Genomic DNA, 19004 nt, shown 5'->3' with positions numbered 1-19004 from the left:
CTGGTGTTTGAAGATGGGATAGATTTAGTTGATTGTCAGTTAGGTTGCTTAGGAACGTAAAAGACAGCCTTTTCATTGTGAAGCTGTCAGTTTGGAGGGGTAAAACTTTCTTTTTCCTACATAAATAAAATGGTTAACAATGAAGAAGTATAAGTTTCTTCCAGGTCCATGTTTTCTTCTGAGATTCCTTAGTATCTGAAACCAATGATGGTGCTTTCTGATCCCTTTACAGGAACATGAAGTTCGACAGATTAAAGTCTATTGTGACTTACTAAACCATACTAAGCTTGAGGAACTTCACCCTCTGATTGGAAATACCTTTGAAAACTGTGCGATTGATGCTGTTAATTTAGCTTCTCAGGTAGCATATTGGAAAAATCTGTGAATATTTATCTCACCAAGTATTGTTAAAGATATACGATTGTTCAAAAGTGTGTGTTTTTTTCAGCTGAAATAAGTTATACAGAGAATTAGGTATGTAGAATATTTCCAGGTAGGGGACCTGCAAGGATTGGCAGGGGGCATCTCATTTCCCCACTATTTCCTTTTTTGCTTCCCTGAATTCTCTTGTGGCCTTGCTCCATTTTCTGTTTCCTTCTTCCCTCCCATCATCCAACCTATCTTCCCCTCTGTCTTCAGCTTTCCCTTCTTCCCTCTCCTTGGCACCGTCTCCCAGGAAAACTCAGGCTGAGTTGTGCAGTGCCACCCACCAGTCTGAGCCTCGTAAGGAACCTGCAATGATTTATGAGGGGCACCTCACTTTCTCCTGTATCCCTCTTCCAATATTATTTCTTCCATCTTGGAAGCCCCCATATCCTCAACTTTCTCTACTGCTCCTCTCCTGCCCACCAGCCAACCAACCTTATATCTGCTCCCCATTTTCAGCTATATTTATTATTTACTTAATTTATACTCAGCCTTCCTCCAGCATGGGGATCTAAAGTACCTTACACCATTCTCCTCCATATTATCCTCTCAACAACCCTGTGAGGTAGATTAGCTTGTGTTTGTGTGACTAGCTCAAGATGACGCAATAAATTTCCACAGCAGGCGTGGGATTTGGATATTAGTCTCCCAGATCATAGACTCATAGAGTTGGAAGGGACCTCCAGGGTCATCTAGTCGAACCTTCTGCACAATGCAGGAAAATCACAAGTACCTCCCCCTTTGCTGTCAAACGGCCATCTAATCTAGCAACCTCCTGCAAAGGAGAGCCCACCACCTTCCAAGAAAGCCTGTTCCAGTGAGGTACCACTCTGTCAGGAAGTTGTTTCTGAACCTTTCTGAGAGTTCCACCTCCTCCTGAGAGTTCTACTTCCTTGTCCATTGAATAGTAGGTGCAGCTGCATAACAATCCCAGGATGAGCAAAACCACCTATTTTTCTACAAAACGATCCCTTCTCTCTTAATCTGAGCACACTGGGCAGATTCATATGTGCTGCCATCAGAATGTGAATGACTTAAAGTGAAAGGTCTGCTTATATAGCCATACATCAAATCTCTTTTAGCTTTCATGGCATTGCCATTTTTAAGGAAATTCCTATTCTTTATTAATGCAAACAGAGAGGTGAATATCTGAATCCAATTTGCTTAAGAATTAGAACCAGCTCAGCATGGTGCCATCAATGTAAAGAACCTGGAAGCATTTTATCCAATTTGTTTGTCTCTTTTTTTTAAAAAAGGGAGACTTTGAACTAATACACTGCCATCTTAAATTCACTTTTTGTCCAAATGCTTCCTGTGAAGGACTCAAGATCAGTGGGTACAGGGGAACATAGAGAACCCCTATGCTCAAAAAAGGGTGGGAGGTCGAAGACTTTGCCCCCAAGAGTGTGTTCTTTTCACCAATTACTTCTGAAGGGCATCTTGTGAAAAGGGTGGTAGCAGTAAGTTAGCTTTGAGATATGATCGAAATCAGAAAACACAAAAAACTGTAAAAGTTTGTATTTTAGGTAGGTGGATTCTATGACAAGGCTTGTTAAAACTGGTGAACTTGGGCGGGACAGAGCAACGCAATGACAACCTTCCGAGAAATCAAGTAATGCAAATTTGTGGAATCAGCTCTGCAATATGATGAACTCCTTGTTTTCCAGCACTGAACATACTTCTTTGTTTTATCTAGACTCAGAAAAATCTCCTTGACATTGTGTCCTCTTACAACTTGAGCAAGATGGGTACCCTTGTATCTGCTGTCATTGTAAAATCATGGCCACGTGACAGGGCTGGTGAGCCTATGAGTGACTTGGAAGGTGCTCTGAATCATCTTCTCACTTGGCCAGACATCAAACATCTTTTCATCTTCAATGGTACTTATGCATAGCATTTAATTGGGAGCAGAATTCTAGGGGCAGGAAGGAAATCTTCCAGGGCAGAGGTGGCCAAACTTCCTTGATATATGAGCAACATAGAATAAATGTCAGATGTTTGAGAACTGCAAGGCATGAACAGATATTACACATGCTTTTATTAAAATCTTTAATACTTTCTTTTCACAGAAAGATAAAGTACACATGTATGCATTTTACAAAGTGACCATGCTCGAAGGAGACTTTTTTAAAAACAAAAGCTGGGCATGACAGTCCTTATAAGACCAGCATAGGGAACGGTTAGGGAATTATTTTTTGGCACCAGTAGGAGAAGGAAACACATGTACCATAGAAATCACTGACCACCGTTTGCATCATTATACATCTCTCTTTACCTTGACACCAAGGTTAGTAAATAACAGTTCCTACAAGAGCTATGAAACTAAGAGGGAACTCTGCACTGCCCTCTTTAATTCTATTCCTCCTTCCAGTGGGACAGCTTAACAGGGGGAGGCACCTGAAAAAAAGTGCAAAAGAGTTACCACAGGCAAACCACAACTTCAGTGCCATTTCTGCAGCTGCCTGGAACCTAGTGGAAGACTAGTTAATCCACTTACTTCTAAAGCCCAGCGCGCAGGAGGGGAATATAGCAGTTCCCCCACGCTCAGTAGGCCCACAAACCTGTCAGGGGACAATAGTGCTTGGCCAGCTACAGTCCCTGGCTACCAGGCCTGCACCAGCTGGCTAGAGGAGGCAAACCTCCTCTATCAGCTAGGCTGCAGGGCCTGCCATTGGACATCCCAGTGCACCTTGCAGAGAAGGGGAGAGGGCAGCTGTCACCCCCCCCCCCCCAAGTCCTGCCACCGTTGTTACTTGCCTAGTCAAGAGCTACCACTGCTGCTCATCTCATATTCCTTTCCTCATTCACTGCTCTTGATCTGGTTGCCCTTCTTGGCAGTGATTGCATTTGGGTCACTCTGTCCCTCCAGCAGGGAAGGGAGAGAATCCCAAGTGCATGGCTAGCTGGACTCAGCGGTGTGCCCAGTGGCTTCCCTCCACTAGGCACTCGCTTTTCTCCCTCAGCTTTTGCACTCTCTTTCCCCACACTAGGTCTCAGGGTGAGCTCTGTGGTGATAGTAGCCTACCTATGGGTCAGAGCTTTAAGGCTGACTAAAGTCCCAATGCTATGAGTGCTTACTTGAGAAAAAGCCTGCATTACGTTCCTCTCACTTTCAACAGCCACACAATATGTGTGAAAGCCACATCTGGCTCCAAAGCCACAGTTCGGCCACCCCTGGTCCAGGGCATTTAATGGTGCAAAGCACATTTTTCAATATCAACAACAGCTCAAATTGCAGATAACTTAAGTGTGGTATTATAAAAAGGGAAAGTCACATAAGACATAGCCTTATAGATAGTAATTAGGTTGACTTGAGAATCTGGAATGATTTCATGGATGATTTAAGTGGAGGAGTGCACTTGTTATTTTTGTGCTCCTTGTTTTATGTGATGCTTCTTTTTATTTTTTATTCATTTATTTTTATTTTATTATATTTATATCCCGCCCTCCCCTGACAGGCTCAGGACAGCTAACAGCAGTTAAAACAACATGGAATTAAATCGTCACAATAAAATCTTTAAAACATTTCAAACATATACAATTCTAATCCCTAGATGGTGTTATTATTAGTTCTCAATTAGCGCTATTTACCATGATATAGGATATTGTTTAGCACATTACGTTTCTCTTTGGGTTGGGTTAGGATATCAATGCTGTGGAGTGGTGAAGTACTGGCCGCCTCCATTAGATGTTAAAAGCCTGTTTAAACAATTCCATCTTACAGGCCCTGCGGAGTTGTGGCAAGTCCTTCATGGCCCTGATGTTTGCAGGGAGAGCATTTCAGAGGGTTGGGGCTGCCACCAAAAAGGCCCTCACTTTGGTGGTGGACAGCCGAACATCCTTTGGCCTGGGAATTGTTAGGAGATTTTGTGAGCTTGATCATAGTGCTCTCTGAGTCTCATATGGGGAAAGGCGGTCCTGGAGGTAGACAGGTCTCAGACCTAGGTCATAACCAGCACCTTGAAACGAGCCCGGAACGCCACAGGCAAGCAGTGCAACATCTCCAGCGCAGGTTGCATGTGCTCCCATAAAGATAGCTCCAATAACAACCTGGCTGCCATGTTTTGCATCAGTTGCAGCTTCCCAGTTCGCATCAAGGGCAGCCCCATGTAGAGGGCATTACAGTAGTCTATTCTCAAGGTGCGCTGCGCTAAGTCGCTGCGCTCCAGGTAAGGAACCAACTGCCTTATCTGCCTAAGCTGAGAAAATGCAGATTTGGCAGTTGCTGCTACCTGGGCTTCCATAGTCAATGAGGACTCCAGGAACGCCCCTAAGTTCTTGACCCTAGAAGCTGGTGCTAAAGGTGCCCATCAAAGATTGGCAAAGGGATCTCTCTTCCCGGGCCGCATCATCTTAGACACAGAACCTCCGTCTTCGCTGGGTTCAATTTCAGTCAACTCTGCCTGAGCCATTTCACTATGGCTTGTTCAAATTTTCCGGGACATAGCCTGCCTGGCCCCCCATCAATACATAGAGCTGGATGTCATCCCAGCCCGTATCTTGGGACAATCTGGGCAAGGGGGCGCATATAGATGTTAAATAACATTGGGGAAAGAACCGTCCCCTGAGGCACACTACACACAAGTGGGTGTTTCCAGGACGATTGCTCCCCTATGGCTACTCTTTGTCCCCGACCTTGGAGAAAAGAGGTAAGCCATCGAAGGGCGAACCCTTGAATCTCTGTGTTGGCAAGACAGTGCAACAACAGCTGGTGGTCGATTGTTTTTGTTTTAAAAACAAAACATTGTAATTAGGAGTGGACATGAAACTAAAAAGGGTAGCTTGGTTCGAGGTGATCCACAAACTGAACCACAAACCAAATAGGCCCTGCTCAAAAATGAGCCAGTCTGGTAAGTTTGGTTCCCCTTTCTCCTGGACTTGGCTTGCCACAGCTGGGTGAAAGTGGGCGGAGACCACCCTGGAAGGGTCTTCCCTACCACCTATCTCTTGGCTGTGGCTCACCTATTTCCTGGCTGTGGCTCACCCCCTTTCTCCTGGCCATGGCTCATCATGGTCAGGAGAAAGGGGGTGAGGATTTCCCAGGAAGGGTTAAATGGCTGGCAGCAGTTTTAACCATTTGGCTCCCCCCCCCCCCGCAAGTGGGGAGCAAAACTAAAGGGTGAAATGATGGCCGGCCAGCTATTTAAACATAGCAACTGAGGAGCAGACCTGGTTTAAATGGCTGGCCCTGAACAGCTGAACCAAATTGGCCAAATGTCAGGTAAGTGTTTGGGGAAGGTGCCTTCCCCAAATGTCAGTGCCTGAGCTGCAAACCAGCTCAAGTTCATGTCAAATTTTGTCTTCTGATCCAATTCGAGCCCATCCCTAATTGTGATGCACTTGTAGAAAGGAGGTTGGCAAGGTGAAATGTGGCAGATTTGCAAACTAGCCATGGAGAAGTTGAGAGGGACAAACCTTGCAGGTGGGTTGCTTTTAGCTCCATGGGGATGGAAGCCAATTCTAACAGTTTCAGAACTCAGAACAAGATTATTTGGTTTTAATTTGTTTAAATACATTATTGATTTGACAGGAACCGGTGGGGACTTTCTGGATCAACTTACTGATGAAGCAAAGGAGTGCATGACCATTGCTGACTCTATATACTCAAAAGTTTCTGATGATCTTGATTCAGGCCATATCCTAGTTAAACTTTTGGAGCTAATTTTTAAGTACAAGAAACAGTTTCTGTCCATTTGGGAGCTAAGTAAGTATGCGTTTTTTGCTTGTATATGGAAGTGTGATAGGTAAATGTAATTAAAACAGCAGGTTTATATTGGGTTTAACTATTATTACTATTATTTGTTTGAGACAAACGTGGGAAGGATACCTATTCTGGAGCCCTTAAATAACGCCAGGCGAATATGTGTTGGAATAAGGCATCAGGCTGCAGTGGCAATTGAGACTTGCTTGTGTGTGGTCACCAGAAACTATGCAATTGTCAGAGCAGCTGAGGCACATGGCGAGGGATTCTCACAGCGGTTTGCATAGGAAGAGGAAATAAAAGGTGCAGCCAGGACAGTCATTTATTGTTATTTATAAAATTTACTGTCATTTGTAAAATAGCTGATCAGTGCAGTACACCAGATGGAAAGTTACTTTATATGTTTTGGTTATTTTCCAAAAAAGAAAATAAAAATTTAAATGGTGGATTGTGATGAAGAAGATGAAGAAGAAGAAGATATTGGATTTATATCCCGCCCTCCACTCCAAAGAGTCTCAGAGCGGCTCACAATCTCCTTTACCTTCCTCCCCCACAACAGACACCCTGTGAGGTGGGTGGGGCTGGAGAGGGCTCTCACAGCAGCTGCCCTTTCAAGGACAACCTCTGCCAGAGCTATGGCTGACCCAAGGCCATGCTAGCAGGTGCAAGTGGAGGAGTGGGGAATCAAACCCGGTTCTCCCAGATAAGAGTCCGCACACTTAACCACTACACCAAACTGGCTCGTGTATCACTGTTTCCCAGATGATACCAATAACAATCACAAAAGTTTCATACGGAAAAAAGTTGAGAGAGATGTACTGTAAAATACAGTAATAGCTTTGTTATCCAGTGTTGCAGAATTAGGGTCTGGATTGAGCGTCAGTCTCCTGCTAAATCGGTTACTTTAATTTCTGTGGTAAATTAGCCTCTGTGGTTGAGTCTTTGGTTCTACCTTAAAAATGCTTCTTGAATTATAACTGGCATAACAAAACTTTACTTCCATCGTACTTTTTAAATTACTTTCTCCTATGTGGCCATATTGGCATGATGAAGATTTCTGTCTGTCTGCTTTATATGTTTTGATTATTTTCCAATTTTTTGTGGGGGGGAAATATTAGAAAGTTTATCAAATCTGAAGAGTTCAGTAAAATTCTCACGTGGGTTTGACCAGTCGAGCTCAGAAGCAATTATTTGGGAGGATGGTAGAAAAAAAGAAAGAGCACAGTAAAGATTAGAGGTTCCGGAGCTCTGCTCCTGTGAGCTCCTGCCCAAAGTGAGACCTGCGGGAAGCTATATCTAAAGTTGAAATGGCAAGCTTACCCAGAAGTGGCTCACTTCCAGGTGAACTCGCTGGCCACTTTGAAGTTCAGTAGCAAGCAGCATGGCTTTGTAACATCCCTTTAAATGACTTTTGCAAGCCCCACCACCTTCCCTTGAACTGTGAGTACCCAGCAAGCTCACCCACTTCCCTTCACTCTTGGAGGCATACTGCAGTGGTGCAACTCCTCAAGTGAAGAGAAGCCATTTTAAATTACCCCTCTTCACTCCTGGAGTTGCAGGATGCCTCTGCAAGTGAAGGGGGGTGGCATTTAATTTACCTGCACTCATGGAGGTGTGCTGCTGTGGGGATGTAACTCCAGAAGTAAAATAAAAGGCATGTTGTTGTGATCCACCCTGAGCTCATTTATGGGAAAGGGCGAAATAAGCCTACAAAATAAATAAATAAATAAAATTTCAATGCTGAATAAATTCAGGTTTCCCAATTATTTACCAGAATCCTACTGATATTGGGATTTATGAAATGCAGATATTTCTCATGTGCAACTGACCCCAATCTGAAAAAAGCTGATTTTTGGTGCACATCCCAGTCCCTACACCTGATATTTGCTAATGGATTATCAGCAAGGTCATTAAAGGCCTCTCAGTGGATCTTCCAAAGAGCAGAAGGGAAAAATGGAAGTGTTGACTGAGGGGCCACTCCCCCTCATAGTCTCCCTCCCTCCCTCTCCTAAATGTTCCATATGGAAGAACGGGAAATAAATTCCAGTTCTCCAGATTAGAGTCCGCTGCTCTTAACCACTACACCAAGCTGGCAAGGTGGGAGGTTACCTAATTCTGGATACTTTCCGTTCCAGTGATGTGAAGAAACCTTAATGATAAGCCCAATTTTTAGGGCAAACTCATCAGCTTCTATATCACTGTATAATAGCAGACCTATCACTCTTTTAGCTGCAACATTTTATTATTTATTATTGAGACTCTTCGGAGTGGAGGGCGGGATATAAATCCAATATCTTCTTCATTGTTGATAGATTTTCACAGCCATTCAAAGGACTCTGGCTTTTAATATATTTTAGCAATCTGCTTAGAAGCTAAATTTTTAAATTTAAATAACTTCTATAATTCCCAGTAATTAGCAAACATAAAGCAAATACTACTTAGCTGAATTTGCAAAATTCACTAGCAAGACAGTAGAAGCAAACTCCCATAAAAAGTGGGAATTTAAAAGAGGTGTGATGGCTCACCCAAAAGGGTTTTTTTCTTGATCTTTGTAGTCTCTGCGGTCCCACACATGGGTACTACTCTGGTGCATGGACTCAACCTCAGAGAGATTGAAGAGCTAGCCTCGATCTTTTTGGTGCACTTTTCTTCTTGCTCTGGGGAGCAGGCATCGACTAAGCATGCCTGGAGCAAGGGGGAGATGCTCCTTCCACTCAGTTTCTTCTTTACTGCCAATGTGGAAAAACCTACCTCATTGAGTTCCTTGTATCTTTTCTTCAGTGGCCTCGTCTTGGTCTTCTCCTTTTCTTCCTTCTGGTATTGTTTTTCTCCATTTCTCCCTTCTACTTCATCTGTAAAAGAAAAAAATGGATTTCCCCCCCTCCCCTCCAAATCCCTTCCTCCTGGACTGTAAGGAAGGGACTCAGACTTTTAAACAATGCTGTAGATGTGCGAGTAAACTCCCCTAATCGGACGGACAGTTAGGGGGAATCCAATAAGACTGACTCCTGCGTTCATTGCGTTGCCTTTACCAAACAGGCACGAAAAAATCAGGCCAAGATACTTAGGCCATCTTGTTGAACTCTCTCAAACTGGCTATGTCTCACTCCTTAGGGTCTCATCCGTCTCCACCTCCCCCAGCAGAAAAAGGGTTTGGTGGGCTCAGAAGCTTCATCTTCCTCAGCAGTAAAAAAGCTTAAGCCTGACAAGTCCTCTGAACACTCAGATCTTTCTGCACATCTGAAAAAGACTCATCATCATCACTCTGATACTTCCTCAATGCAGGTTCAGATGGTCACGGTCCCATCTGCTACTGTATTGGCTTGACCCTCAGTAACCACAGTTCCATCTGCCATGGTATTGTTTATTCCTCTTGAACTCTCTACTCCGACTGATGTGATCACTGATCCACCTTCCAGTGTGCTGCTGGACCAACTTCAAGCTCAGGTGGTCAATCTTTTATCTTGATCACCTTCAGACTTCCTTGAATCAGATCACCAGCTCACGTCTGCCCAAGTTCCTCGTACTTCATCATGACTCTAGGTGTTCTTGTCGTGACTCTCATTATGAGCCCAAATATTCTTCTCAGGTCCATCATGCTGCAGCTCGACAAGACTTAGGTGATTTCAACCTGTACTGTGATTCCGATCATCAAACACAACTCTGTTACGTAGCCAACCAGTTGGTTCCAATCCAATATAGACAGTTTCATTTGTTCTGCTGACCTCGCTACTATTATGATTTCTCTTTCCTGCTCTCCTTCTCTATGGGACTATCACCCCCATTGGTCTTCATCATATGACCCCCAGGGCTCATTTTGTATCAGGAGCGACTTTGCATATTATGCTACACCCCCTGATGTAGCCAATCCTCCCAAGAGCTTGCAGTAGGCCCTGTGATAAGAACGCTGAAAGCTCTTGGAGGATTGGCTACATCAGGGGTGTGTGGCCTAATATGCAAAGGAATTTCTGCTACAAAATGAGCCCTGATGACCCTTATAGAGACCCATCTTGACACCATCACCACATCTGTTGAGGCAGAATTTTTAGATGGGCTTCTAGCTGACTGTACTGCAATTCAATCCTGTTTTATTTTTAACCATTCTGATTGTTTTAATCTTGTAACCCGTCCTGAGCCTGCTTTGGTGGGAAGGGCAAGATATAAATAAAAGAAAATAAATAAATAAATATATTTCTGATTCTGACCTCGGTGCCTAGAGATGACATAGTTTGGCACCATCCTGGTCTTTTGACTACTGTCTCTGCTACTGTTTCGGTTCTGCCTCTTAGTGTACCTGCGTCCCCAGTCCTGACACCTGTTACTTTAGATCAGCCACACCATTCTCCATGCACATTATAGAAAAATTTTCACTCATATTTTGGGACTATCTGATGCCTACTCTGATTCTTCAGATTCTGAGAAACAAGACTCTTCACCTGACAATAATGCTCCTATCTCACCTGATTCGGACATACCTCATCAAGGCGCTCTCTTTCCGTCTGAGTGCTCTGACATCTACTTAGACCTTCTGACGTGCTTAGCGACTACTATTAACATCTAGCTATGATCCAACTCACTTGCAGTTTCTGATACCCACAATATTGTTTATTCTGCTGCCCTCCCAGGCTCTCTCCTGCCAGTGTTGTCTGTTCATTTGGAAGAACTTCATGAAGCTTGGAACAAGCCTGCTTCCATCTTGCCTACCTCCCAACATTTTGAATCTCTGTACTGGTTCAAGCATCAGATTCCAAATTCCTTTTTACACACTCAACAACTAATTCAGTGATTGTCCATTCGGCGTTTAAGTCTAAACAGGGCAAGCACCCTGCCCCTCTGGACAAAGAGGGTAGAAAACGTGAGACTGTGGGATGGAAAATGTATATCCTGACCGCTACCATGGTCAAGATCCGTAATTATCTGGCCTACTTTTCAGTTTATCCATTCAATCTTACCAGTTTTCACCCCTACCCGCTGACTTTCCTGAGCCTTCTTGAAAAACTCCTGATCTCATTGCAGAACTCTCCAGGGTCACCAGACAACAGATTAACTTTGTACGACATGCTGTTTCCTTTTCCTCTAGAGCTTTGACCTCATCTGTTGCTCTCTGCCATCATGCCTGGCTCAGAACCACAGCACTGCCTGACATTAAATAGAGAGTGAAGGATCTCCCCTTTGATGGTCTGGAATTATTCTACCATGGATAAAATCTTGACTAATGTTGATGATGGCTGAAAAAGGGCCAAAAATCTAGGGGTTACCCAACCTTCCACCCAGTGATCATTCAAGCCTAAAATTTGGAGACAGTCTTACTACAAACACCTGCACTCACCACACCACTCCGAGTACTGGAAGTGCAAAGCACCTCCTGCAAAATGTCTCTGGTTTGGGTTGTCTATATGCTTTAACACTTTGCCATCTCTCACCTTCCTCTGTTTGGCGCTTGCTAATCACCCATGTGTGGGACTGCACAGAGACCATGAAGAAGATTAACAGGTTGCTTTCTTGTAATTGATGATCTTTGAGTGGTCATCTGTGCAGTCACACTTGCCCATCTAGCCTTCTCCACTGCTGGCCTTCTACTGTTTTTCACTCTTTTGCTTGATTTTTAGACCTAACAGTGGTGGTGCAAAGAAACTGAGTGGGAGGCACACCTTCCCCTTGCTCCAGGCATGTGCAGTCAATGCCTGCTTCCCAGAGCAAGGAGGAAAGTGTGCCACAAAGACTGAGGCTAGATTGTCAATCTCTCTGAGGTTGGGCCTGTGCACCAGAGCAGTACTCATTTATGGGACTGCACAGATGACAACTTGATCATTAGTTACAGGTTAGCAACCTGTTTTTCCCTGGAATGAAATTGACTGGAACAGACAGGAGGGAAAGGACCTGCAGATGCTGATAACCTCCTTAAGACCTTGGCCTGGGCAGCCCAGGTTTTTCTGGGCATCAGAGTTCAGAATCTTATTACTTTGGAAACTAGTAAAGCCAGGTTGGAGGCAGTTTTCTGCAGGTGGCAGACATGGAGAAGAGTTTGTACTGTCTTGTAATTTAAAGTTTTCATTTCAGAAAAGAAGTGTCTTTCACCCATGGAGAAGACAGATCAAAGGCAGGCACTAGAAAAATTGCTTGAGTTGAGATTTCAAGAAGTCTTATCGGTCAAGAGAGAGCAAAAAATATTGGGATCCTTCTTGGACATGTGCAGGAAGGTGCAAGATATTGTAAAAGGTAATGGTTTATGTAGGAACCTGTTGAAAACAAAAGTACTGTGTTTTCTATTGCGAACTGCCCATGTTGCTATGGTGAATGTGCTTCTAATGTTAGAAGTGGAACAAAACTGTTGCATGAGCAGGCAAACCTGAACTTGGAAGCTAAGTAGGGTCAATCCTGGCAAGTACTTGGATGGGAGACTTCCAAGGATCACCAGGACCAGGACACAGAGGCAGGCAATAGCAAGCCACCTCTCTGAATGTCCAAGCGCCAGTAAGGGTCGCCAGAAGTCAACTATGACCTCCAGGCACATGTGCGCACTCACACACACATACACAAATACTCATTTAAAAAACTTGCTGCATGAAAAGGTAGCAAAATCTGTCACATATGGAAAGCTGAACACATAAACTGTCTTGTTAAGTCTTTTAGGGAAATTATTGAGATTGGTGTTTGATGCGGAAATGTGATTTGTTTTACCAGGAGAGAAACTGAGAATGTGTGCGTTGTAAATTATGGCTGTCTTTTCACTTTTCAGTGGACATTTCTGAAATTGAACAGAAGCTCAGTGAAAATCTGAGCTCTAAAGCATTGAATCAGATTGTGACTGTGAGACATCCAGGTGACTACAGTGATGGTGAAATAGAGACCTTTTACAACCTGAGTCCGGCCCTAAAGAAGACATCTAACATTGTGCATGATTTTAAAGAGAGCCATCTCTTCCGGTACTGTTGGGAATGGGCAGCCAAAAACCTGCTGGATGACAATGAAGATTTAATTGAGGAAGAGGATTTTGCCACTTTGTGCCTTGATGGTGTACTTGAATATGTATATGAGCCCTGCTACAGTGAATTCTGCCGACTCTATAGTAGACTGAAATCTGGAGAGCTCATGTTTGCTGAAGTGGACAGTCTCTTTAGAGATTTTACTGACAATTACGAAGAACTAAAAAGGGATTTGAAGGTTATGTGCAATCAATATGGTCAAGATGGTGGTGAATGGATAGACAACCGGGTTCAGCAGATCCAGCAGTATCACGAATTGCATTTAGCTATGGACTCAGCTAAAGTTATTAACAAGGTCAAGGAAGGTTTAAGTCTATCTGGAGACTTCACAGTCTTGCAACTTTTGCTAAACTTCGTAAGTATAGTTCTTCAAAATAGCAGCCTATCAGACAGGCAAATAAGTACCTGTGCTTCGTAAAGTTATTTTGCTTCTGTTTGGAGAAAGGCAGGATAGACATTATTTTACAAAACAGCTAACTGACTTCAAATGTACCAGTCAATTACATCTTCAGTAAGTCATCCAAAGAGAAATTTGTATTTAGTCCTTTTCTATGCAACCCTATATCTTTATCCAGTTATTCAATGGGATATTTTTTATGCTGCCTCTTTAGAGTCCTGCCCGATGTGGCTTACAGATAAAACAGCCTTAATGATATTAAAGCATAAGCAGCATAAAAGTTATCCATAAAACAGAAGCATACCTTTTAAAAACCTTACCTCTAGATATGGCAGTTCTGGTTGCAGTATAAGGACAAAAATATCAAGTCTGTTTTATTTAATCAAATAGATTTAAAACATTAATCAGGAAGACTGACTTTCTGTATAAAAGTCCATTCCTGTTGGTTGTTATAAATTATAATATTTGTGCACAACACAGAATGATGCAGGTTTTATTTTTAGAAGTTATATACTTTGGAAATAAAAAATTCACAATCTGTGATGGTATCTTCTAGACCAGGGGTGTCAAACGCATTTGTTATGAGGGCTGGATCTGACATAAATGAGACCTTGTTGGGCTGGTCCATGTGTGTACCTATTTAAGATTAGGTAGCAGAGATATAAATTTTATAAAGAACACAGACAAACACAAATATATATATTTTAAAACTTAAAACATGCTTAAAACATTAGCACTCATTGGTCTTAAAGGTGCTTTCTTTGTATTTCTTCCATGGGATCCAGGGAACTGGGCAAAGGAAGCTCTGGCTCTTTCCTTCCTTCCCCAGGGACTGGGTGGGGGGGGGGGGAAGCCTCAGTCAACAGAAGGAAGAGAGGTTTGTCTCAGTAGTTCTGCTGTGCAATTGAGAGAGCCTGGCAAAGGAAACTATTCCTTCCCCCCTTCCTCCCCAAGAGAGGAGCCTCAGCCAATGGAGAAAATAGAGGTTTTGCTCTATAACTCCTGTGCAATTGAGCAACCCTGGCAAAGCAAGCTGTTATGCAAAAGGAAGCAAGAGATATGGAGAAGAAAGCAGATGACAGCCAGTTGCTTGGGGGCCTGATTCGGCCCCCGAACTGCATGTTTGACACCCCTGTTCTAGACTGAGCACTAAATCCTGTTAGGCAGATAGAAAAAATTAACCTAAATAATCTTTATGGGAGCTCCTGGAACAGAATGAAATTGGGCCTCTAATCCGTAAATTACTGGAACTCATTTACAAAGCTATTTATAAACATTCCATAAACATATTGTCTTGTTCTGTCAAATTATGCATTAATAATCCCTATTCTATGATGAGGTATGCTTGAGCAGTCCACGTGTGTGAATATGTGATGTGCCATTGTTGCTTCTTATTTATGGGTCTTCTATGAATTAGTGACCTCCAAAAATGTCTTAGACCGATTTTGCACTAGGCTTGTTCCCGATGGAGAGCCCTTTTGCTCTTAGTGCTTCTCTCGGTTTTTGCACAAGCTGCCCCAAAGCTACAAGTTGGTGCGTCGCTTTTCTGCAGCAAGCGAGATCTTCTTACAAACAGTTTCTGCTTTTTAACAGCCTTGGTTGCAAACTGAGGACCTGTATCTTAATTAAAACTACCTTTAAATAGACTTTTCCCATAAAAGCATTTTAACTCTAGTTATTAAAAGTTGTTAAACTCATTTTTTCTCCCCTTTCTCAGATGACCTGTTTTTAAGTTGTTAAATTCATTTTTCTCCCATTCCTCGGATCACCTGTTTTTTACTATCATATGTTTATGTCCCTGTATAGAGATGGGCATGAACTGGAAAAACTTAGTTTGAGTTGGGAGCTCATCCTGAACCCACACCAAAATGAAATCACTATACTGAACCGGTTTGGGATGCTGCGGGATGGCCCCCTAGAGATTTCAAAATCATAGGGCTCTCTAGCTGACTCTCCTCTACCTACCTACAAAGATTTGTGAAGACTGGACTTAGCAGATCCTAGTTACGGCCCCCCAGAGGAGGTGCCCCCATGAAAGTGCTTTTGGGGAGGATGTCTGGTGTGGATTCGGTAGTGTATAGAACAGACTCTGTGTGAGCTAGATGCCCCCCTACATGTCCTCCAAGTTATGTGCTGATTGGACTTGGGTCTGAGTTATGGCTTCCCTAATAAGGTGCCCCCAGGAAAGTGCTTTTGGGGGAAACTTCAGGCATGGGTTCTGGAATGTATAGAATGGCCCCTGTGCAAGCTAGAGGCATCAAACATGTAATGGACTTCCTAGTTATGTGTGCATTGGACTTGGGGTCTCTGAGTCATGGCCCCTCAAACAAGCTGCTGCCAGGAAATTGCTTTCTGAGGAAATAACAGACACTGGTTCAGGAGTGTATATAGAATGGGCCCTGTGTGAACTAGAGGCGTCAAACTGATAGTGGACCTCCCCAAGATGCCCCCTTATGTGCCCTGACTTGGGGGTCCGAGTTATGCCCCCCCCTCAAAGAAGCCACCCCCAGAAAGCACTTGTTGTCAAGTATGGGTTGTGGACCATAGAATGGACAGGATGGACCCTGTGCAACCTAGTAAAGAGGTGGAATCAAACTTGCAGCGGACTCCGTGGGATGGACACCCCCCTCCTCCGCTGTAAGCAGGTGGGCAATAAGTCTTACTGGTGGGGATGGCAATCACCTTCACATAGAAGGAGAAAGAGAGGGATGGATGGCAGAAGTTGCAACTGGTCACCCTGCAGACAGTGTGGGCAAAAGGGGATGGATGTGAGAAGACTGTGTGGCCTGGATGGGGAAGGCAGTCATGGGAAGGAAGATAGGTTGCTCGGGGAACTAGGCTTTGGTTAACCTGCCTTGGCCTCGCACTGGACTTAGCTGTTCGGTGCAAGTGAAAGGGGATGACTGGTGGGTAATTGCTGGTGGAGGAACAGTCCCACTCCCACAAGTTTTCTCTGGTCACAACCCCACCTCTTGATGAAATTTGAGGTTGACTGAAATCAGAAACCCTCACATGCCCACAACTTGTGGGATTGGTGTCACCTTTCCAGTGGTATGAGTTAAAAGGGGATGGATTTGTGGACAATGTAGCCTGGGTGGAAAATGGCTCCATGAGAAGAAAGACACTTCCAACTGGAAGTCAGATTTTGGTCCCCACGGTCACCTAGCCTATGGGATGAGTGAGAAGGGGGTGACTAAAAGCCCTCGCATTATGATGCAACATCCACATGTCCTGAGTGGATTGTCGATGCCCTATGGTTAATCATCTTGCCAGTTTGGAGATGGAGCCATGAAACATGGGGAGGCCCTATTGGACTCCATTCAAAGAAGCCATCCAAGGCAGAATCCAGCAATGGCTCTCCACATATTAGGTCTAAACTGAGTCCATCACGGACAACCAATCCACGCCATTCCTCAGTGACTGATGCCTCAAGGCAGGTACTGATAAGAGCAAATATGGGCAGCCTTGCACCGTTTTCACCCAGCGGGTCAAGTTATAGGACAGCTCGAAGCTCAGTGCAACAAACACCCAAATCCAACTGCCACCAGACCACAGCCACCAGTAAGAGAACAGATCATGAAAATGGAGGGGGTGGCTCTGGCTCAAACCTGCTGCCAATCAGCTTGACTCTGGAATGGAACCCACAACCAGTATAAAAGGACATATTCCTCCTGTCGAGCAACAGCAAACACCCCAGGGAAGGACCCACATGATCCATCACTAGCAGTCACTTTGCCAGTGTCTGAAATATGGCTCCTCACATGGATCAAGAACATTAAGGAAAACCCCCTCAGAGTCCCTTATGTGCTGTGTCTTGTCCCTCACCCGGACTCCAGCTTACAGCTGGTGTAAGAGGGATGGATGCAGTCATCAATGGCCACAGTGAAACCAATGCCTGCAGAAGGAATGGCCCTGCACCAGCAGCCTTTAGTTACCCTGCCGGCAGAGCAGGTGTTGGGGAGAAAAACATGCAAGCATGGAGGAGAGAAGAATTACTGGGTAGAAGTGTAATACAGCTGACCTGCCTGGGTTACTGCTGCTGGTGGTCATTCAACATCTGACACACACCCCACTACATCTTGGAAGGAAGCCTGGCCCACATTGCCACCTTGTCAGAGTGAAGGCTCCCAATTAAGCACTTATCAACTTCACACCCAAATACCCTGGATATGGGACTGGATGCCTCCAGTCATCTACTTTCCTAGTGGAACAGGTACAAATGAGAATGTTCTGGAATTAATGACCAGGTGGCAAAAGGAATGACATTGTGAGGTGGCTCAAACCAGCCTTCTTAGACCACACAGCTGGGATTGGCCATGTCTTGCAGTAACCTTCCCAACAAGACAAGTGAAAGGGGATATCCCTGGAGAAAATCCCTGCCCCAAATTCCTTTGCTTTCTAGTTTCTAAAACAACAACAAGAAAAATTTCTTTCAAATCCCTCTCAAGTTCTTATTTCACTCTAACTCCACCCTCTTTCCCTCACTTTCTGCTCCACTTACTTTCCTTGGGTGACCGCAGCTTATGGAAGGATCAATGTATTTTTTAAAAATGCAAGTCCTGTGGTACTGAGGACACAATTTGTGCTTAATTTGCTTGGATGAGTATCACAGAGTAGACTCCTGCATATATTGCTTGAGGTTCACTGAAACGGGTAAGGAGAAAGTGGGTTGCGAGACTTAAAAGTCTTCTGATAGAGTCTTCACTGAGAATTCCAATGGCATAGAGTCCAAGATCTCAGCTCATGCTGTTTCCCTCCAAAAGGGGAAATTTGTTGCACTCCTCCAAATGGTTCTCAGATTTGACACCCTTGGGTTTGAAACCGAAATATCCAAACCAGCTGTTGGCAACATATCCACCAGCAATAGCTCTGCTAGTAATCACTGGACTGTGGTCAAAAATTTCTTCAACTAAACAGACTGCGCCACTGGATTCTGTTGCCAGTACTTCTGAGCCTCCTACCAAAAGGATAGTTGCCTAAAATTTGGGGAAAATATTAACTGTTAAAGGAAACTTTAAGCCTAGCAAGAGTAGGCAACAGCAAGATCTCTCCACAAATTGTATACCAGGATTTTCCTCTAGAGAACTCTCAGAATGAACCAGACTGTTGCTTAACCAGGAGAGGTTGTTTTATCGAAAGAGAACATAATACTAAAATAATACACACATATAGAGAATAAATGCACACTGGAAACAGACATGCAAGATGTCAGAAATAAAGAGATGTGAGGGAATATATAACAGGGGTTTGGAGGAGTTATAGCTGTCAGTCCAGGAGAAGAGCAAGACATCCAGTATCTTGGGTGTGCAGTTGGGATCTGGGAAAACACACACAGACTAAACTCTGGGTGCTGATTTTATAGGGAAAATTATGTCCTGTAGCAGGTGATGTGATTGCCCCTTGGAACAATCTACTGATGGTATTAGCTGGGGGTAAAATAAGCTGGGAAATGTTGCCTGGGGTTCCCAGGAAAAGGCAAAGATGTTGGGGGGTG

General features: G+C 43.9%; 1 protein-coding gene across 1 annotated transcript in view; it reads left to right on the top strand.

Annotated features, from left to right (window-relative positions):
• Nucleotides 1-19004, top strand: part of LOC132581012 (E3 ubiquitin-protein ligase RNF213-like) — a 187598-nt gene that overhangs the window by 60118 nt on the left and 108476 nt on the right. Inside the window, exons 16-20 of the mRNA XM_060252031.1 lie at nucleotides 233-361; nucleotides 2123-2306; nucleotides 5957-6130; nucleotides 12188-12346; nucleotides 12867-13468. Of these exons, the coding sequence (XP_060108014.1) occupies nucleotides 233-361; nucleotides 2123-2306; nucleotides 5957-6130; nucleotides 12188-12346; nucleotides 12867-13468 (1248 nt within the window). The remainder of the gene's footprint in view (nucleotides 1-232; nucleotides 362-2122; nucleotides 2307-5956; nucleotides 6131-12187; nucleotides 12347-12866; nucleotides 13469-19004) is intronic.

This window comes from Heteronotia binoei, chromosome 13 (assembly GCF_032191835.1).
Source record: "Heteronotia binoei isolate CCM8104 ecotype False Entrance Well chromosome 13, APGP_CSIRO_Hbin_v1, whole genome shotgun sequence".
NCBI lineage: Eukaryota > Metazoa > Chordata > Lepidosauria > Squamata > Gekkonidae > Heteronotia > Heteronotia binoei.
The sequence above is the reverse complement of the archived record's forward strand: the minus strand, read 5'-3'. Positions and strand labels throughout refer to the sequence as shown.